General features: G+C 36.5%; 1 protein-coding gene across 1 annotated transcript in view; it reads right to left on the bottom strand.

The window, feature by feature from the left end:
- SCML2 (Scm polycomb group protein like 2) overlaps positions 1 to 23,360 on the bottom strand; it is a 66,014-nt gene that overhangs the window by 3,099 nt on the left and 39,555 nt on the right. The window contains exons 4-9 of the mRNA XM_021683691.1: positions 17,049 to 17,257; positions 12,637 to 12,760; positions 10,435 to 10,638; positions 9,549 to 9,731; positions 2,763 to 2,876; positions 1,849 to 2,100 (exon numbers count right to left, since the gene is read on the bottom strand). Coding sequence (XP_021539366.1) covers positions 1,849 to 2,100; positions 2,763 to 2,876; positions 9,549 to 9,731; positions 10,435 to 10,638; positions 12,637 to 12,760; positions 17,049 to 17,257 — 1,086 coding nt within the window. The remainder of the gene's footprint in view (positions 1 to 1,848; positions 2,101 to 2,762; positions 2,877 to 9,548; positions 9,732 to 10,434; positions 10,639 to 12,636; positions 12,761 to 17,048; positions 17,258 to 23,360) is intronic.

The raw sequence follows: 23,360 nt of genomic DNA, 5'->3' as shown, positions 1-23,360 counted from the left end.
TCCCTCTGGCCCTCCTCCCTCTCATGTGCTCTCTCTCATTCTCTCTCTCTCAAATAAATAAATAAAATCTTTAAAAAAAAAAAAATCATCTATGTTTAATTCATTATGGAGAAATCATTTAATTGGGCCCATACCTTCAAAACAATCAGAGAAGTTGTAAACATTAGTGTTATTCAAATAATTACATGAAATAAACTAACTATGTGAAAAATAATCGAAGTCCAGTCGTGCTTTTCTCCTGAATGGCTCTGTCTTACACTAGAGTATCAGTGTTTCTGAAATAAATAAAAGTGATTTGATTTTATCCACAACAATGTTATTGGATTTCTTTCCTATAATAAAAATGAACAATTTATTTCATTCAAATAATGGGGCAGGGCAGGAGGTTGTGAGAGCATCACCAGCCATCAGGGGTGGACTCAGCTTTAAGTAACAGTTCCAAGACCTTAAAGAAAACAATAGTAATGACACCTCTAGACAGTTTCCAAGGGAAATGCTTACCTATTCTCTGAAGATGGAAGCAGCCCAGCAGTTAAGCGTACAGCCTGGAGTCAGAGTGCCTGGATTCAAGGACTGACCCAGCCACTTTCTAGCTGGGGACCTTAGTCAAGTGACTTCTCAGATTTCTCACATGAAAATGTTTACCAGCACGTACGTCTTAAGGAATTGCTGTAAAGGCTATGTAAAATATTACATGCCTGGCACACGTCAGATAGTGATGAAGATGATGCTGATTTCTATTACCAATAAGTAATGTTATTACTATTAGTCTTTCCACTCATGGGAAGAGCAAAAGCTAGACTTCTCAAGCTCAAATACAGGCTACTTTGGCATAGTAGTATTAGTCATACATTTGAAAGTGAGGAATTCAGTATCAGGGGTAACCTTTTATAGCCTTTTGCTGAGAAGGCCTGTCTTCAAAGCTCTTATTTTGTGAAAATACCTAAAAATTCTGGGTATACTACCCCTTGATGGGATAAGCATCTACCATCAGACCCCTTGCAAATGTCATTCTGAAAGCAGAGACGATCGATCTACATGAGGTGGGAGATGGGGGGATGATATTAAACATGTCATAGCATGTATACAGCACAGTTGCCCATAGAAAACATCCACTAAGAAAAGCAATCAAGTTGGATGGCTCCTACTGCCTTCAATACTCACCTTGCCTAGATGCCTACCAGGAGAAAAAGGACAAAACACATTCCCACCCTTACCCCACCTCGGCCCACCCCTACCCCCACCCCATTCATCCTTAAAAGGGTAGAGGGTAACTATCTTTGCACATGGAAAACTATTCTGGCTCTTTCCAAATGGCAAAAGGATGCTGCCCTGTTTACACGTTATGTATTCCTGGTGGGTCTGAGGGAGTAACTGAAGATATGGAGAATGGGGAAATAGCTACCACAACAGAATACCAGAGCCCAGATCTGGGAGCCACACGCAGGCTGGAGTCAGGAAAGGTCTCAAAAGAGATAAGGAAGAGAGTACATCAGAAAGGAGAGGAAGTGCATCTTTCCCGGCCTCAGAGTCACATGAGGTTTCGGAGTCCAGACAGGATCCAGTGAAGTGATAAAGTACAATGGAACCATTAATAAGAAGTACTGATCTAAGAAGTCTATGAGAGACATGGCTGGGACCCAGATCCCCAGGGATACTTCTATGCCGCCATGAGGATCGGAGCATCTGTAGTGGCTTGACCCTGACAGTAACATAAACAGGGAGGACTCAAACTCCTCAATCTTGGCACTTTCTCCAATATGATACACTCTCAAGGGATGTTGTTGGGCAAAGAAACCTTAAAGAGAAAGAAACACGTTGGTTGAGAATCACTGTTTTTAAATATACCTTCACTTTTCCTCTGCATTTGGAATTTAACTTCATGGTGACTGCTCTTGGTAGATCTGGTCCCCACTAGTGCTGAACTTGAGGTGCCTGGCACACTTGGAGAAAAATTCCTGGAGACTGCAGTATGAGTGCTTACAGGATTTCTGCTGGTAGGGCTTAAAGAATTTGCTGGATTTAGTGATGAGTTTTTGGAATCTTCAGGAAGCTTTTCCTCTTTGGGCACGCCATTTCCCTCAGAAGACAATAGTTCTTCTACAAGAAAAAAAGACAAAGGCAATTATCTTCAGTAGACTTTATAGCTTAAACACTACTAAAAGGTCAAAACATCTCCTAATCTTCAACAGTTCACTTAAGCCATGCTATACTGAACCATAAACCTCTAACATAAAGTACGTGGCCACCCCCCTCCTTGGCATTTATAGTAATGGACACTGTCTTAAAATCCAAATTGATTCCACTATGTCACCTGTATTTCTCGTGGCAACTGTCCCCTCCCAGTCTTGCTACCAAGCCTGTGAACACCTCACTAAAGCATTCATTTTTAGGAATGCAGTTCTTCACAACCATTATAATATGATCACACAGTTGGCTTCTAACATTTGCTTACTACTTGGACACTTAAAACTTTCAGTGGAGAAAGGCACTAGGCACTAGGTTTTTCTATTCACTTTTTATCAGCTTTCAGTAATACAAAGCTGAATGGAAAATATTACTGTAATTATTTTACTTTTATCTAAGGAGAAATGACAACTGTATACTTCTGAAGGGAATGAAACTCTTGACAAAGCTGCCAAAGTAGTAGCCTAAATGCTCACCTGATTTGGGCAAATACACACCCCCACCCAAGAGCATATAGTTAAGTGGTAGTAGAGTGACTTTTCTTCCCATTCCAGGAACTTGTAAATACTATTTACCTTTGGGGGCATGCATCTTTGTTTTGGGGAGCTTAGGTGACACAGGAGCAACATAAGGTATAGGTTCCTGTGAAGACCGTTTGGGGCTTTTCTTTTCTGTTATGTCTTCTTTTACTGTTTAAAAAAAAGGTGTCTGTTATAACTAACATTCCTCAAGCATTTTCAGATCATCAGCATATAACACTTTTGTTTCTAAATCATTTGCCTACTGTAACTTCATCAGCAATTTATCAATTACTTGCTTATTTATGAATAATATGTGTTGATTTCATCCCATTAAATATTTCAGTGACATCATATTCAAGAGCTAAAAGAATTATATCCAGGCATCATTTATTCTAGGATCATCAGATATCTCTAAGTATCTCAGGAAGCAGTGAGGCAATCAATTATAATGTGTCTAAAAAGGCCTAGGAAAACTGTTCCCATGAACAAAAAAAGTTAAGAATTCAGAGAAGGAGAAGACAGTGTATAGTGGACATCTCACTTTATAGGCAACAGTCCTGGCCCAGAGCTACCCTTCCTATAACTCTACAGCTTATTATTAAACCAAATGCATTTTTACCTAAAGGACCACTCTTTAAGGCACGATCCTGAAAGTAACGACATCTCAAATTATTAATTAAACTCTAAATATCAATCAATATCTTGATTTAACCTCCAACTAAAAGGAAAAATTAAGTATAATAGAAATCTAAATAGTCTGATAATAGAACTTGCATGAGAAGATTGCAATGAGAATGTACCAAAGTCAAACTTCATCTGGTTCAAAATAGCTGTGGGCCTGGCATGCTTCTTAAGATCATCTGATAAGCAACTTTTAGCCATCTGGTTACTGATTACTAAAGAGTCTAAGAGAGCTCTTACCACTTGATTTTATTTTTAATCATGGACTACAAAAACCAATAGGCAAAACATATTTCTGTGAACGGCAAATATTTACATAATTAGGACATTTAAATTCCTATAAAGAAAAAATTGGCTTTTTTCATACTCATTTAATGATATGGAAAATTCAAATACTAATGTATAGTTTTCTACAGATGTATGTTACCTCAGAATCTTAGCAAGATCAGAAAATCTTTTACTTGTAATATTCTAATGCTTTCTTATAAAAAGTTAATGAAGCTAGTGTATGGTCTACTATCTGGGGCTGATAAAACATAAAAATGACTCTTGACTTCTGCTCCTGGGTATTGTAGTAAGCTCAGGCACGATAAACTTTTCCTGCAGAGATAACTAGAAAAAGCCAGATAATTTACAAAATACTTTAAAAGTCATCATAGAGAGGCACTGCCGGGATGACTGATTAAAGACCTGCAAAATCCACTTCTTCATAAAAATAACGAAGAGATTGGCAAAATTAATTTTTCAAAAACTCTGGACATTACAAAACCCAAAAAGCATTTGTTCAAGGAAAAAGTGGCTGAACCTCAGAAAGAACAGCAAATTCTGTGGCATTTTAGCTTCCCTACCATCATCCCCTTCACTGTTTTTGCAGCAGCTTTGCAAACCAACAGGTTCATAAGTACTGTAGCTGTGAAAGCCAGCAAATCCTAGCAGCCACTAGAGGGAACACAATGGGTTTGGAGCTCTCAAAAGGCCCTATCCCCAGAGAACCGGCACAATCTGACCAACCTTGAAACTCAATGGAAAGCTCTGATCTCAGGCCTTGTTTTATTGGACCTAAATCAGAGCCTGCTGTGTGTGAACAGTCCTATCTCTAAGGCACTGCTCAATCAAACAAGCAAACAAATCAAAAAAATCCACCGTAGTGCTTGTTTAACACTATAGCTGCCTGAGGCAGCATCATCATTTGGGGCTGATAGGAAACTGACCAAAAAGCTTTAAAAACAAACCTGGAGACTAAAATGTCCATTAGCAGACTTTGAAAACCAGAGAGATACTCCTGGGAATCTAGAAGGCCATATGCATGTGCAAGGCAGTATCCATGCCCAGGAAAGACCTAAGACCTTAATCTTTCATTTCTTGCTGACCCTGAAGCTCTGCACAAAGCAGACTTGTAAACTGCCTCCTGGGAATGTTCAAGGTAAATTCCAACACATACATGAACTCTGTGGCAAAGGATGGAGGCATTTATGGAAATCCCTGTCCAATCATTTGTTGAACACTAAGCTAAATGAGCAGACTTCAGTGTCCACATATAATAAATGAGCCCAGGAAGTCATTAGGTTAGTCCAGGTAAGTTACTATACAAAAGGACCAGCAACAACAAACCCTAGGGAAGAGGAGAAAATCTGATTTTCAGAGTTACTGCTTTACACTCTTTTAAAATGTCCAGTTTTCAATTAAAAATTAGGAGACATGCAAGAAACATAAAAGTATGGCCTATACAAAGCGGGGGAAAACAGTCAATAGAAACTGCCTCTGAGGAAGCCCAGATACTGGAGTTAGTAAACAAGGACTTTAAATCAGCAATTTTATTTATGTTCAAAAAACTAAAAAATAATAATCATGTCTAAGGAACTAAAGGAAAGTATGAGAACAAAGTCTCACCAAATAGAGACTATCAATAAAATGATAAAAAATTACAAATCGAAATTAGGACTTGAAAAGTAGTATAAATGAAATGAAAAATTCACTAGAAGGGCTCAACAGCAGAAGAAAGAATCAGCCAATTTAAAGAAAGGTCAATTGAGATTTTAAAGTCTAAGGAACAGAGAGAAAAAAGAATGAGGATAAATGAACAGACTCCAGAGACCTGCGGGATACCATCAACGACACCAAAATACACATAATGGAAGAGCTCCAGAAGGAGAAGTGACAGAGAGAAAGGGACAGAAAGAATATTTGAAAAAGTAATGGCTAAATGTTTCCCAAATTTGATAAAAAGCATTAATCTGAATATCCAAAAAACTCAACTATCTCCAACTACGTAGGGTAAATTCAAAGATAGCCACACCTAGGAAAAACACAGTCAAACTATCAAAAGCAAAAGACAAAGAGAATCTTGAAATTACCAAGCGAAAAGCAAATCATCATACAAGGGATCCTCAATAAGATTAACGACCGACTTCTCATCAGAAACTATAAAGGCTAGTAGGAAGTGGGATGATATATTCAAATTGCTAAAACAGTCAACTAAGAATTCTACATCCAACAAAACTAAACTTTAAAAAATGAAGGAGAAATAAGAAATTCTTCACAAACAAAAAGTGAGGGGCACCCTGGAGGGCTCAATTGGATGAGCCTTTGACTCTTGGTTTTGGCTCCCATCATGACCTCAGGGTTGTGGGGTCAGGCTCTGCCCTGTGGGGAGTCTGCTTGAGATTCTCTCTCTCCCTCTCCCTCTGCCCCTCCCCCTGCTCTCTCTCTCCCTAAAATAATCTTTTTTTAAAGAAGTGAGAAAATTTGGGGTGCCTGGGTGGCTCAGTCGGTTGACCATCTGCCTTCGGCTCAGGTCATGATCCTGGAGCCCTGGCACTAAGCCCCAAGTAGAGCTCTCTGCTCTGCGGGGAGCCTGCTTCTCCCTCTCCCTCTGCCTGCCGCTCCCCTGCTTGTGCTTGCTCTCTCTCTGTCAAATAAATAAAATCTTTAAAAAAAAAAAATTTTTTTTTAAAAAGGGAAAAAATTCCTCACTTGAACAGCTTACCTACAAGAAATGAAATTACATTCAATAGTAACTCAAATCCACATAAAAAAATTAAAGAGTACTGGGGTGCCTGGGTAGCTCAGTTGTTAAGCATCTGCCTTCAGCTCAGGTCATGATCCCAGGGTCCTGATTTTGAGGCCAGTGTTGGGCTCCCTGCTCAGCAGGGGAGTCTGCTTCTCCCTCTCCCTCCCTCTGCCCCTGCTCGTGTGCTCTCTCTCTCACTCACTCTTTCTCTCAAATAAATAAAACCCTTAAAAAAATTAGAGTACCAGTTAAAATATCTATGGTTAAATATTTATTATGAGAGAGAGTGTGCATGCAGGGGAGGGAGGGGTAGAGGGAGAGGGAGAAAGAAACCCAAGCAGACTCATGCTGACTGTGGAGTGTGGAACCCGACGAAGGGCTCAATCTCACAACCCTGACATCAGACCTGAGTGGAAACCAAAGTTGGATGCTTTACTGACTTTGCCACCCAGGTACCCCAAATATATTTGTCTTTATAACTCTTTTCTTCTTCTTCTTCCCTTAAAAAAACAAGTAGGGGCGCCGGGCTGGCTCAGTCAGTAGAGCATGTGACTCTTGATCTCAGGGTCATGAGTTCAAGACCCATGTTGGGAAGAAAGCTTACTTAAAATACAAAAAAATGATAATAATAAAAAAAAGGAAAAAATTACAAAATTGTATTTTGGGGCTTATAATGTATAAAATATAATTTGGCAATAAAAGAACAAAGAAGGGGGCAGGAAATAGAGCTGTAGTAGAGCAAGGTTTTTGCATAATATTAAAATTAAGTTGGTATTAATCCAAACGAGATTGTTTTAAATTAAGATATTAATTGTAATCCCCACGGCAGGCAACTACTATGAAAATAACCCCTGGACAGGAAAAAAAAAAAAAAAAAAAAACTCAAAAACTTTAGTAGAAGGAACAACAAAGGAATTAAGATAGTATACAAGAAAACATCTATTTAAAACTAGGATTCATATACAAATAAAAAAATAAAAATAGAAAAAAAAATCTATTTAAAACAAAAGAGGAAAGTTATCAAAGAAAAGAAGAAAAGACAAAAAGAAACAATAAGACCTAGAAAACAAATAACAAAATGGTAGATGTAAATCCAGCCTTATGAATGAATGAATAAATAAATACTTATTAGTAATTATATTAACTGTCCATGAGATAAACACTCCAGTAAAAAAATTAGCAGAATGGATTAAAAAAAAAAAAACCATGTTCCAATTACATAATTAACACAAAAGATACACTTTAAATTCAAATATACAAATAAGTTCAAAGGGAAAGGTGAGAAAAAATATACCATACAAACAGTACTTAAAACTGGACTGGTTTTAGTAACATCAGACGAAACAGACTAAGAAAATCCTAAGAAATTCACACATACAAAAACCCCAATGGTAAGTAACAAATTCAGCAAGATCACAGAATAAAGATTAATAATACAAAAATCAATTGCATTTCTACACACTTGCAATGAACAACCCAAAATTTAAGAAAATAATTCTATTTACAATAGTGTTAAGAACAATAAAATGTTTAGGAATGAATTTATCAAAAGAAGTGCCAGATGTGCTTTCTGAAAACTACAAAATATTATTGAAATAAATTAAGGAAGATCTAAATACATTGACATCCCATATTCATGAACTAGAAGACTCAATATTAATTTTTAAGAGATTTTATTAATTAATTAATTGATTAATTAATTTGAGGTGGGGACGGAGAGAGAACATGCAAGCAGGGGAGAAGCAGAGGGAGAAGGACAAGCAGACTCCACACTGAGCATGGAGCTGGATGCGAGGCTCAATCCCAAGACCCTGAGATCATGACCTGAGCTGAAATCAAGAGCCACTCAGATTCAATATTATTAGATGGCAATAATCCCCGAATTGATCTACAGATTGAACACAATCTCTACTAAAATTCCAGCAGAAAATGACAACTGAACTTAAAAATCATATGGAAACCCAGAATTGCCAAAACAATCTTGAAAAAGGAGAACAAAGTTGGAAAACTCATACTTCCTAATTTCAAAAGTTACTACAAAAAGCTACAGTAATCAAGATACTGTGGTACTGGGGTGCCTGGGTGGCTCAGTTGGCTAAGTGTCTGCCTTTGGCTCAGGTCATGATCCCAGGGTCCCATTCTCCCTGCTTGTGCTCTCTCTCTCTCTCTGTCAAATAAATAAATAAAATCTTAAAAAAAAAAAAAAAAAAAAGGATAGTGTGGTAGTGCCATGAGGATTGACATACAGATCAATGAAATACAAAGTCCAGAAATAAATCCATATATTTACAGCCAACTGATTTTTCACAAGGGTGCCAAGACAAGTCAATAGGGAAAGAGTAGTCTTTTCAACAAATGGTGCTGGGACAATTAGATATCCACATGTGTAAGAATGAAACTGGACCCTTATCTCACTGTATATAGAAAAATTCAAAATAGACCAATAACCTAAAATATAACAGCTAAAACTATAAAATTCTTAGGAGTAAACATAGGAGTAAATCTTTGTGAAACTGTATTAAGGAATATTTTCTTAGGTATGACACCAAAAGTACAAGAAACAAAAGAAAAAATAGGTAAACTGGACTTCACTGCAATTAAAAACTTTTGTGCTTCAAAGGACACCATCAAGAAAGTGAAAAGACAACCTACAGAATGGAAGAAAATATACGCAAAGGATATTTCTGATACGGAACTTGTATCCAGAATATACAAAGAACTCTTTATATGAACAAATATAAATATAATATATGAGGAACAAATATATTTCATTTCTATGTAATAAAAAGATGAAGAACCCAATTAAAAATAGACAAAGGATTTAGATAGACATTTCTCCAAAGAACATCTACAAATAGCCAATAAGCACATGAAAAGATGCTTAACAACCTCAGCCATTAGGGAAATGCACATCAAACCACAGGATACTTTCAGGTTTTGATTCTCAAGTTCATTATGAATATAAGAAATTACTTGCCCACTTTGAATGAACAAAAACAACTATATATTATACATGTCTAATTAGTTCATGGTGGCTAAAATGTTTACTTTGAGGAGAACATGAGGAAAAACTAAATTACACAAGATTCTCGCGTTAATTATAAAATATAAAATAGAAGCACAGTACAAAATTTTACATTTTCTCTCACCTGATTTATTTTTATCATGCTCTGCAGGATTAGGAGTAGTACCTTTGTAAGAGCTAAAAGGCTGGCTACTCAGAAGGTTATCACACTGCAAGCTGTGGCATAAAGTCTCAAGAAAGCGAAGAGCAAATGATGCACTATTCACTGGAGGGAGCTGGATAGAGTGAGTTTCCCCATCAAAGGAAGCTATTGGGGGGAAAAGAGATGTCAGTTAGCTCATAGAAAGATAAAACTACAACATCAAAAAAAGCCATCAATTTAGGAAATGTATTATAAATCTAAGTCGTAGTTTTTGTAATTTATAAAGGAATATTCTTAAATTATAAAGGCCCCTCTCAAACACAACAGCCTACATTGGTAAAGGCATTCTCATTTACAAAGTATTCCCAAGGCAAACAACAAGGGCAGCAGCAGCAACCCAGCAATCTCTACCACTTCCTGCTACTCCGAGCATTCTGTGGGTATAAACATAGTAACTGATCAATCATGAAAGCCAGTTGGATCTTATCTCATTAGCAGTTCTTGAGTCACATTTTCATTTAGAGCTTCCTATAGATCAGTCTGTTTTCTAAAAACATTAAAATATATTATCAACCAAGGTATTTTGTCTATAGTGAGCTTAATACAGCATGTAAAAAAATCTTTTACCTCAATTTACAGTATGACTCTGACCATTGTCTATTTTGAACGTAAAGTTAAACTTTCCCACAGTTAAAAATCTATAAATAGGTATTATTATAAATATTCTATTAATGTAAGTATGTCAGTATTATAAGTAGTTAATAGACTATAAATACTATAAAATAATCTATATATTATAAAATCCTTGCCGTTTTAAAATAAAATCAAATTTGTAAGAAGAGCTGAATAAAGGGTTAGTTGAGCATACCAGTTATCACTTCTCCTCCACGATGATCTGGCTTAAGAAATCCAAAAACAGTCTTACTTTGAATGGCACAATCCACACAGGCCTGCACGGTCCTCCGGAGCACCACATTCACGGGGCCCGGGCCAAAGTGGTCAGGCAGCTGCTGGATTTTCTTCTGATCCAGGTGAGGGCCACAGTTTCCATGTTTGTTTACATAGACACAGACTAGAGGAAACGTGTGTATATAAATACAACAATCAGATTGGTTAAAAGCAACATAAACATTACATAATTACTATATCCCACTAGCCACACTTTACTCAGAGACCCAAATATAGTTAATATCAACAATCACTTCTGCTACCTAAAAATATGTATGCAAATATATTTTCACATTTGTATAAAGACCTTAAATCTAGAAATAATCCAAATGCCTAGTCAGCTTTCTAGAATTTTGCCTAGAATAATTATAATAAAAACTATCCAACTTTTAGTAGCATCACAATTCTTCACACATTCCCACATCATGTAAAATGGTATAAAGATAAATATTTTCACCTTTTAACTGTACACACAGTGTAAGAATTTTCTTTCAAAACTGATCATGTGAATACACTTCTTGGACTGAATTTATTTTAAATCACCAACACTGCACCTTCATTGTATTTTCTAAAGTAACCAAGTAATTTAAGATACATGCCACACAGTAAGTTCTAATGACCTAATTTTTTTTCATTAACTTAAGGAAAATAAAAATGTTCTTTATATACATGCCAAGGTTCACTGAAGAAAATTAAAAAATAACGCTTTCCTTAGTATAATAAAAGCATATGACTTAGAAGCAAATCATCTATAATCACACAAATGTCATGTTTCCATAATATTTCTTCAGAGAATCAATAAATATAAATCAACATACAATGTAACAATATGAGAGTACATTATTACCAAGCATAAAATATACTGTTCCCCTAAATCAAGAAGCACGTTATTTTTATCCATTACCTAATTTATATTGCCAAATTTTACATATACATGGTCTATATTCAGTATAATAAAAACCCATTAATCTCACTTTCACTATGTTGAAATATATAATTCAACCTTGTGGCAATAGCCAAAGGAAGGATGGACTCTGTCACAGAAATGAAACAGCTATTAAAAACTCAACCGGGGGGTGCCTGGGTGGCATAGTCAGTTGGGCGTCCGACTCCTGGTTTCGGCTCAGGTTGTGATCTTGGGATCGTGAATTGGGCTCCGCACTAAGCGCAGAGTCTGCTTGAGAATCTCTCTCCCTCTCCCTCTGCCCCTCCTGCTCATGCTCTCTCTCTCTCTCTCTCTAAAATAAGTAATAAATCTTTTAAAAAAAATAAAAATCCATGGTGCTGATGGGATGGACAAAGTCCTACTGAACACAAGTGAAGCTAAACAAAGATTTCAATGTTTTATCTCCTTTGCGTTATACTTATTTAGCTAGTCTCTCCTGCCAACAGACTAAAAATCAGAAATAATAAACTGACAAAATGAAGTATGTTACAATAATCCTTTAAGTGATTTCTATTTCAAAAAAAATAATTTATTTTTAATCAGGAAAGGGAAATTGGGAAGAAAAGTCTAAGGAACAGAAGAGTATAAGAAAGACAAAACTAGGAGAAAAAGCAATGGTACATGCTTTAAAAAATAGGAAGGCAACAAGAAAACATAGAAGAGATGACAAATAAAAGGGGGATTTGTTCGGTCTAGGTTTGTGTCATTTCATACTCTTCACATAACAGAGAATAATTTAAAGTCATCACGCCCCTTGACAGGAAAGGATCTTTCAAGATTTTAAAAGACATTTTAAAAAGATTTGAAGTAGCTTTAAAAGTACATACAAGACAAAAAGACATTGTGAAATAAGATAAAGGGAAAACAAAATAGATTTGACAATGGTGTAAATTTTGTAAATCTTACTAAGCTGGATAAAATACTTTAAGAGTAGTGAATTTTCAAGTGACTTGTATATTTAAACAGTTTTTCCTTAACATCAAAATGAACAACCAGAATTTCAAAATACTTTAATATGAAAAATGCTAAGAAAAAACCAAAAACGTGTCTTATCATCTTTTTTCCTCTTATTTTATTGCTCAAATTTCAAAGACACTAAAATAACACAGAGTAAAAGATTAGTAATTTTATACCCTAATACCCTATACTATACCCTAATACCCTATACTAATTTACCTGTTGACATCACTATTTTAGATGTGCCAGGAGCAGCATCCTTATCATATGAAACACGACGGTCTCTGGCCAGAGATTTTATAGAAGCTGAAGATGTAGAACACAAAACAGGAAAATATTTTTCCTGTAAAAAAAAAAAAAAGCACAAGTATATATTACACATTTTTAAAAATTTTTAGATAAGGAGGTCAGAAAATTATCGGTCAGTGGTCACAAATGATCAGCTGTCAGAAGTCCTTGGGGTTGGAAGCCCCTGTGTGTGTCACAAATTACAGTACTTTACAAACTGCGCTCCTCAGAGGGGTCCATGAGCTGGTCAGGTGGGAGAAAAAGAGACCAAGAGTATGGGATTCCCAGCATTACCCCTCCTCCAACTGGTCACACCTTAGCCGAATGGCTCACTCTGTAAAACTTGTTTTTATTTTCTGAGGTTCCCTGCACGGCAAGTTTTTTTCACACTGCTAAAGTAAAGTCTGCAAATGCAATCCAGCAACACATCAAATGGGGGTGGGGAACCTCAACAAGGCAGAGGATGGACTTTGCCTTTACAAAGCAGTCACTCATCTGGCTTTTACTACATCTGGCCTGCATTTCTCCATATTATATACAATTTTGACAAAATTACATGTGCTTTGCTAAAGCCCATATAAAATTATGCCTACTGTATATAAGAACCAAATGTCTTCCGGGCATTGTTAAGTATCACTAGTGTTTTATTATTTTCTATCAATTCTTGGGATTTTCTTGGAGCTACCTTCAAACACAGCTCTCCAAAGTCAGAGAAGGGGGTCTTGTACCTAGAAAAGGTAATAATAGGGGATATTTTAAAAGCAGGGACAAAGGAGGATAAAATAGGATAACATTCATTGTTGTATTTCCTTATTTGTTTAATGACTGTCACTTGGGTTCACTGTATTCTAGTAAATCATGTTATTTTTTAAGTACTGAATTATAATTATTATGTTGATATATTCTCATTCTTTCAGTATTTTAAAAATCGGAAATCTGAATCCTTTGACTTAAAACATACCAAGATAGTATGCTTGTATTAACACTGTAAATCGAATAAAGGTACATTTATTTGAAAAATGTGCTTCTCTACCTCTAGAATCCTTAATGGGGGGGCATATGTGGACAGTTGACTCTAAGAATAATTCGTACTCTAGTTCAAAGACTTCCTAAATAATTAAACTATGGGGGCACCTGGGTGGCTCAGTCGGGTAAGTGTCTACCTTTGGCTCAGGTCATGATCCCGGGGTCCTGGAATCAAGCCCTGTGTCAGGCTCCCTGCTTCTCCCTCTCCCTCTCCTCTTCCCCCCTCCATGCCCCCCTCTGCTCCTGCTCACTCTCTCTCTCATATAAATAAAATCTTAAAAAAAATAATTAAACTATGGTGTGACAGTACTGAAAAAGGGATATAGGTAATTGCATGAGAATCTTCATCTTTTCATGATGAAATAATAAAGCTAATAAGATGGTAAATTAAAATTCTTCCTTTGAGGGGTGCCTGGGTGGCTCGGTCGTTGAGTGTCTGCCTTCGGCTCAGGTCATGATCCCAGGGTCCTGGGATCGAGCCCCGCATTGGGCTCCCTGCTCGGCGGGAAGCCTGCTTCTCCCTCTCCCACTCCCCCTGCTTGTGTTCCCTCTCTCGCTGTGTCTCTGTCAAATAAATAAATAAAATCTTTAAAAAAAAAGAAAATTCTTCCTTTGAAACAAAAAATAGTTTATTATCCAAAAAAAATTATAGAACCTGTCCCTTGCCCCACCCTACCACCTTATAAACAATATTTTCAAAAACACCTTTTTAAAATTGTCAAATTAGCACTGGAACTATTTGAAAATAAAGGAGTGAAGAGAAACTTTATGGAGTTATATCTTCATCATTATGCCAACTAATCACAAAGACTTTTTTCAGCAGCTGGAAAATACACATTAAAAATATGCATCAGGGGCACCTGGGTGGCAGAGTCAGTTGAGCCTCTGACTCTTGGCTTCAGCTCAGGTTGTGAGCTCAGGGTCATGAGATCAAGCCCCAAGTCCCGCTCCATGCTCAGCGCAGAGTCTGCCTTGGACTCTGTCCTTCTCCCTCTGCCCCTCCCCACTGTGCTCTCTCTCCCTCTCAAAGAAATAAACCTTAAAAAAAAAAAAAAATGCATCAATGACATCCTTGATACATTCTAGTTTTCAAAATGCTTATTTAAAATAAAGCACTATTTCCTCTTAAATATCACAACTTTCCTTAATTTTATGCAATTTATTTTGAATTTGAAAATTTTAATCTAATGATTTATATTAGAATAACCTGCTTATTTGATTTTTTCAATGTTTATGATTTTATATTTGAAATATATTCAGTTATTGACTTAATTTTTATTTAAAATTTTTGAATGCTTTTTGAAATAAAAATACCAACATTAATTTAAGCATTTTAAAATCAGGGGCGCCTGGGTGGCTCAGTCAGTGAGCGTCTGCCTTCGGCTCGGGTCATGATCCCGGAGTCCTGGGATCGAGCCCCACATCGGGCTCCCTGTTCGGCGGGGAGCCTGCTTCTCCTTCTCCCTCTGCCGCACCCTCTGCCACTTCCCCTGCTTGTGCTTTCTTGCTCTCTGTCTCAAATATTTGAGAGAGAGACATAGCGAGAGAGGGAACACAAGCAGGGGGGAGTGGGAGACGTTCAACGACTGAGCCACCCAGGCACCCCAATAAATAAGATCTTTTAAAAGAAAAAAAAAAGAATAAATAAATAAAAAATAAAATAAAAATGGCATTGTCATTTTGCTCCATTCTGTAAACATTAGTTGAAACGAAACAGAAATGTTATATATATTGATATCAGATGGCTGCACTCAGAAATGTTTATTACTGCTAAAATTTAATTTAGTTCTAATAAGATCTAAGAAGATTCTATGTCTTTATGTTAAGAATAAATCTCTTGTGGGGTCCCTGGGTGGTACAGTCGGTTAAGCATCTGACTCTTGGTTTCAGCTCAGGTCATGATCTCAGGGTTGGGCTCCAAGCTCAGTGAGGAGTCTGCTGAAGTTTCCTCTCTCCCTCTCCCTCCGCCCCTCCCCCTGCTTGCTCAGTTTCTCTCTCTCTTTCTCTGCCTCTAAAATAAATAAATAAATCTCAAAATATATATCTTTAAAAAAAAAAAAAAGAAAGAATACATCTCTTGTAGAACAGATACATTTGGGTCTTTTTAAAATCCATTTTTATAATCTCTGTCTTTTAATTGGAAAATTTAGTCCACCAACTTTTAAAGTAATTACTAATATATTTGGGTCTGGGTATACCCTTTATTATTTCTTTTCTATTTGTCTCCTCTGTGTTTTATTCCTCTATTCCTCCTTTCCTTTTTTTTTTTTTTTTTTGTTTTCAATTACTTGTTGAATATTCTTTAGAATTCCATTTTAGTTTTCCTACTGGCTTTTTAGCTATACTTCTCTGCATTTGTGTTTTTACAATATGCCCTGGGGATTACACTGTATAACCCACATAGTTAATATTGTACTACTTAACATAAAATGTTGAAATCTTGCAATGACAGAAATCCATATCCCCTACTCAAAGCCTTTATACTCTGTTATAATGTATTACATCATGTTATGTATTGATGTTATGTAATGATGTATTACATCATGCCATATATATTACATTACCCCACAAGACCATATTATAATTATTGCTTTAGTCACATTATTATAAAGAAATTAAGAAGAAAAAAAGCAAAAAACAAATCATTCACATTTACCCAGAGATAAACTTCCTTCAGCATTTCTTACAGTGCTTATCTGCCAGTGTGGAATTCTCTAAGTATGCTTTTATCTGAAAAAGTCCTTAGTTCACCCTCACCCTTGAAGAGTATTTTTGCCAGATATAGAATTTTGTGTAACATGCCTACCTCCTGTGCGTACTGCCCCCAACCACAGTGTGTCTGCTTCCATTCAAGCTCCAGTATCTTCAAGTAGTTGTTTTTTCTATTATTTCCAGGTTTTAAAGTTGTTTTCTTTGGGGGAGTCAGTTAGGTAGCCTAGCATCATTGAATTTATCCCTTTGATTCCCCTTTCCACCCGCTTTATTGAGGTATAATTTATGTACAGTAAAACTCACTTCACATTCATTTCTAAAATGTACTGACTTTTAAATAAATTGGCCTGAACATAAATATACCCAAACAGTATGTCCAATGTGGTTTTGAAAAAGTTGAACACTATTCAAAGTTTTAAGTTTACCCAAGAAAAGAAATACCAATCTTGATAGCTAGCTATGTGGACTTTAAAAAGCTTTATATATGCTCTTTGTACAGTACATTCCTAAAGGGCCTCATCATACTCTTAGTAAATCCTAAACTCTATGTTATAAATAAGGCATTGCAGAGACCTCTAATACAAATTAGGAAGAGATTAACTAACCTTTTTTGGGCCTTTTTTCCTTGGTGTAAGACTTTTAACAGCACTTCCCTTCTTAGGGACTGAAGTCTGTGCAGGTGGTTTAGTGCGACCTGATTTCCTGATCTGCTGTGTTGGTAGTATTACAGCAGTTTTCTGTGGAGACTGCATTGAACGTTGGGTTGCTTTGGAAAGAGAAGACTGTGTTTTTGCTATATTCTTTGTAACAGGCACTGAGGAAAAAAAAAACACAACACAAAAATAAAACTAAAGTAAATGACACTGGTATTCTCTTCTTAGGACTCTAAAGAAATTTAACTCAACCGTTAAAAATATTCCAAAGGTTATTAATTAAAAACCACTTAAAATAAAAGTACCATTTAAAATGAAGTTTCAGAGGGCACCTGAGTGGTTCAATCAGTTAAGTGTCTGACTCTTGATTTCAGCTCAGATCATGATCTGAGGGGTCATGAGATCAAGCCCCACATTGAGCTCCATGCTCAGCAAGAGTCTGCTTGAGATTCTCTCTCCCTCTGCCCCTCCCCCCACTCACACATGTGTGCCCTCTCCCTCTCCCACTAAATAAATAAAATCTAAATACATACATACATACATACATACATACATACATACATAAAATGAAGTTTTAGGTATTTAAGATTTCAGATTATCAGCAAGTAGTCGAATTCTCCAGAAAAAAATAAAGAGGTTTTTATAAGACAAACCAGTAACTTCAAACTTAGCATAGTGAAAATTTCTAGCAATTTACTTTTTGTCTGCTTCTCCTATTTTTAGTTCTTAGCACAGAAAAGAGTTTTCCCTTCAGAAAATACCATGCCAAAATATCTAACCATGCCATATGCAGGAATCACTTTACCCATCAATATAGAAAAACACAGCAAAACAGCTATCAACTCCTAGTTCATCTTTCAGAGGCCAGAGGAATTCCCTGCACTTGATTTTTAATGGCTCAAGCACATTACGTTACTATATGTATGTCTAGTAATAAAGCTTCATATACTACAATACAGACTCTACATTAACATTGTCATGGAAGGACCATTATCACACCCAAGTAAGCCCTATCCAGACAGTATGAGCATGTCAAATGAAGTTACCTGCCAGGTTACTTTTGTCTATGTTCACAGTCAAGTAAAAAGAGATGTTTTTAGTATTAATCTCTTAATAATTTTATTACAAAAACATGAATTTGACATAGTAAGAAGTACTAATTTCAAAAATTCTTTACAGGAAGAGCTGTGTAAGTAAAACATTTATACATTTATGCAAAACTCAACTGTTTTTATTTTGAGGGCTTCATTTTACAACTTGAAACTAATCTATCACTTTGCTCCTCCCATACTCCAGGACTATGTATAAATCTGACCTTCGACAGAGAATACCACATCTTCCCTGCAGCCTTTTTATCTACCTTCTGTCACTTGCCAAACCAAGAGGAGGGAACAGCCTTCTCTCGGCTGCCAGGGCAAAGGGAAGACCACTTAACTGCCACCATCACTTCCCCTGCTTATTTACAGTAATTCATGTACTTACCCCAGTCTCCTTACCTCTTTACCATCATCTACCTCATACTCCACACTCACTTCTGCTTTCTTCAGTAACTCCAGTGACCTAATTCACACTGTTTCTTCTTACACAGTCTCCCTGTCATCATCTTCAGTAATTTAAACATCATAATCTGATGCTTCATCATTCTGACCTCATCACCAAGAGTTCAGCCCCTCCCTAAAATGGTTATACTTAGCTATTTCTGGAATTCTTCTATCTCCAAGACAACCACTGTGCCACCTTTACCTCCAATTTTCTTACCTGTCATCTTTGCTTCATACAAAGATGAAGCAAAGATGACCATGCTTTTTATGCTCATTATGAGCTCTAGCCACAAACCCTCTCCATTTTCATTCAATCTATTAACTTTCTTCTGGCTTTGCTTTACTCCTTATCAACCTCCTATCCACTTCTACCAATACCCCTCTAACTAGTATCCCTTACTTTATCACCCCTTGATCTTTGATCATGTCTAGCATGTTGGCTCCCATCTTTGAGGCACACTATCATTTGCTTTCTTGGTCTTGAGCTACAGAACAAGGGTCAGCAATCTTTTTCTATAAGGGCCAGAGAGTAAGTATTTCAGGCTTTGAAGCCCGCATATAGTCTCCAACACACATTCTTCTTTGTTTGCTTGGTTTTCTTAAATCGTTTATGAATATAAAAACCATTCTTGGGCGCCTGGGTGGCTCAGTTGGTTAAGCGACTGTCTTCGGCTCAGGTCATGATCCTGGAGTCCCGGGATCGAGTCCCACATCGGGCTCCCTGCTCAGCAGGGGGTCTGCTTCTCCCTCTGACCCTCCTCCCTCTCATGTTCTCTGTCTCTCATTCTCTCTCTCGCAAATAAATAAAATCTTAAAAAAAAAAAAAAACATTCTTACCTCACAGGCTACATGGGCTGGATGTGGCTGGCCCTTGGATTGTAGTTTGCAACTCTTGCTTTGGAACATTAGAGTATTACTGATTGCTATAAAATCCACACTAACCTCAATTGGGGTGTCACTGCTGCAACTCACTAATTTCCAAGTATGTTCCACAGCAGAATGTTTTTCCCTGTTAAAAGTTTCCATCTCCTTCTCACTCTATTCCATTCAGCAAATGATTATGGGAAGATTAAAGGGTATCTTTGGGAGTGACCATAACCATACCATTTCTCCATTTTAAAATGCTGTTAGTTTCATTCATTTTCATCTCTTCCTCTTGCATCAAATGAAAAGTTTTGTCTCTACTCTTCTAAGTCCAATCAATCCCCTTTACTTACGTCCTAATAACTATCTTCTTTGGTTCCTCTGGGACATTATGGTTTCAATGTCCTCCTCTCTCTTCATGGTATTTAGTCACTTGATTCCCAACTCCTTGCTCTCTCTTACAACCCTCATAAACCCTTTATTTTGAAGTTAGCTCTCCTAGTTTCTGGTATACTTTCAAGCCCTTGCATGAATCTCCTTCTATTCACTACCAAAATACCAAGAAGAAGCACCTATACTTGATACTTCAATTTCCTTATTATTCTGTGTTTCCTTAGCCCCCTGTAATAAGCTTTTCTTCTTCCAAATATATTTTAAAGAAATTATTTCCCAGGTCAGTAATGACACTTTCCTAGTTATAAATCCAAATAAATCCTCACTGTCTTGACTAATCTATTCATCTCCACACTTCTGGTCTCCACCTCTGAATACATGGCATGAAGCAAAGGAAACAGATTGGGCTTTAGACCTGAGTTTAAATTCTTGCGCCAGGTTGGTTTAAGACAGAACCTAGGAGAATAGAAGGTCCTCAAAAAATACTTACTGAATGAACAAAAACTATTTTCAACCTGCAAGCCAATGTTATTCCTCTAAAACCAGTATATTCTATATATAATATGTAATTAAGTTATAACGAATAGAACAGTAACTTTGTGGAACATGGCAAATGTAATGAAATCATTATTTGATTTAAGAATTTTGGCGTTTTAAAATTTAAAATTTGGCATTTGAAATTAATAAACCATGGGACACAAACACTTGAGCTACAGCTTCAAATATTCCCCTAAAATGTAATATTGTATGACAATAAGAGCTCCTTAATTCATGGTATATACACATGTATGAGCAAAATAAGAAAAAAGCATTATAAAAAATTTTATGTATGAAAAGAAATTTTCACTTTAGAAAGCAAGCTTTTTTTTTTTAATTTTATTATGTTATGTTAGTCACCATACAATACATCATTAGTTTTTGAGAAAGCAAGCTTTTCAAAGGCAAATACTCAGTTTCATTTACTGCCATATCCCCAGCACCTAGAACAAAATACTTTTTCAACTATTTTAACTAAAGAGGAAAGAGTAATCATCCAATATATTAGACATCAAAATTAACGTATATACATTATACATGTATTTATCTCCATAAAGCAATCATATAACATATACACCATGTTGAAACTCAATATTAAGTATTAATTAAATTATTTCCAATACAAAATAAATTTGTTTAAATGTTAAGGTTCAGATTATATATAGCACTATAACCATGTGTTCATAGTGGCCATGAAGTGAGTAAAAACCTTTTTGAAAAAAGTATGTGAAATATATAGAAGGATATACTAACCATCTTTAATAAAAATTTTTATGTGAATACCTAACACAAAACCTACCTGGTTCTTCAGCTTATCTTCAGATAGAACAGAGAATGTTCAGCTAAGAAAAATATCCAGGAGATGAGAAGTTAGTGAATTGTGGAAATGCAAAAGAAATTAATAAATCTTGGGAAATGATCAGAAGGCAGTAAATAAAGTCAAGAGGAGGCCTGGAAGCCTGGAATGGGGGGAACTGAAGAAAGGAAACAGATGTCAATATTTATTGGCTACCCATTACGTGCTAGGCACTTATATATATCTGCTATCCCATGTAATCCACCCAAACGTCCTATGAGGTAGGTATCATTTCCCCCACTTCGTACATGAGGAGACTTAGGCTCTGTGAGGTTAGATAATTTAGCCAAGATCACCCATTTGGCTAAGAGAGTTTGGTCTCCTAAGTGCATGCTTTTTCTAATATGCTGCCTTGCTTTCTGTCCTCTAGCAAAAAAAGGCTATTAAAATTCACTCCCCTGAGTCAGAGTGCACATGTTTACAAAAAGGGGGTGAGGGGGACAAAAGACAACCTTGTGAATTCCTATGTGATATTTCACTAGAGAGTCTATAGGTGCTCTCTGACTTTGATTTTTTTAAAAAACCAGAAGTAGAGGCATACTTACAAAGACAAAACATTAACAGGTACAGACAAAAACATGCTGGTAAAACTTTTCATGCCTGGGGATTTAACCTTATTTAATATTTATTTCCAAATAGCACTCATTAAATATACATTTCTGCTGACACACGAAGATGCTTTATTATTGAAAGATAGTGCTTGCCTTCTCTGAATTGTGAAAAGACAGCTGCACATACAATTACCAAAGAAAAGGAAATACACTTAGAAATGAACAGCAACTTCCTAGTTCCAGCTATTGTTACACATGTGCTGGTTTAGCTTACACATGGCTGACTTGAACCTAAACAAAAACGGATCAGAGATATAAATTAATATGTATCTTGCTTTTGATCTAAAAAGACTTAAGAGGTATGGTTGCTTAGTGTTCTCCAGATTTTCCATCCACCAGTTACTCAATACTTAGTGTGTACTTTTTACCAGCCTAGGCAACTGAGGAAATCCAGAAGAAATAAATATGGTCCCAGTCATATAGTTCATGTTTCCCATGAGTATAATTGTGGATCCATAAAATTCCTATTTCCTTAAGTAGAAAGATGATACAGGATTTCCTTCTCCTCAAATAGACTGAATGCTATATGACAAGAAGAGCAGAAATTACTATAAAAACAGATTCCTTGAATTTGAGCCAGAAATAAAATCAAATTCTAAATAGCCAAAAACAGAAAAGTAAGATATGGTCTGGAGAAACCAAAGTCATAAAAAAGAAAAATCTGGCACTGTAAACATTTGACTTTGGACCTTTTTCAGGGTTAGAAATTCTTTGCAAGTCATCTTCCTTGTTCTTAAAACTACATGTACAATTAAACTATCATTTATACTAAAAGCTTTCATACTGCTAACTACAAACCCAAGGAAACAATATAAACCTCAACTGTAAAAAAAAAATACAGAGGTATCAATAGAGATAGTTACACTTACACTATCATTATCCAAGGTACTTGAGGCCTGGTATTCACAAAAGCTCAGTTGAGGTGCCCAGTACCTTTATCTGGAATTTTGCTCCCTGACTCACTGAGCTCACAATGCCACAAACTGACTGGTCATGGGCCACAGTAAGAGCAAAGGGGAGGTAAGTCAGCTGCAAACCCCCTGATCTTCCTTCATTCACTCCTGCTGCCATCCCAGGCCATCACCCTGGCCTCCCTGACCGGGGTTTCAGATTCTGCCACATTTGTTCTCTCTTCTCTCCCAACCTGTATCACAGGAGCCGCCCATCCCATCCCAGAAGCCCAACCTTGTTTCAGAAACTAAATGTTCATAACAGCCAGAGTCTGCTTTTCCTCTGAAATTTTGAATCCCCAAGGACTCTTCTTGTCACATTAAGAGTTACCTTTCCCTTTCCATAAGCATGCTGAGAGTCTTTTATTTTTTTTTAAACATTTAACATCAAATGGGTTTTTTGTTGTTTGTTTTTTAAAGATTTTATTCATTTATTTCAGAGAGAGAACATGAGTAGGGAGAGGGGAGAGAGACAGAAGGGGAGGGAGAGGGAAAGGGAGAGAGTCCCAAGC

Source organism: Neomonachus schauinslandi, chromosome X (assembly GCF_002201575.2).
Source record: "Neomonachus schauinslandi chromosome X, ASM220157v2, whole genome shotgun sequence".
NCBI lineage: Eukaryota > Metazoa > Chordata > Mammalia > Carnivora > Phocidae > Neomonachus > Neomonachus schauinslandi.
This window is presented reverse-complemented; position numbering and strand designations above follow the sequence as displayed.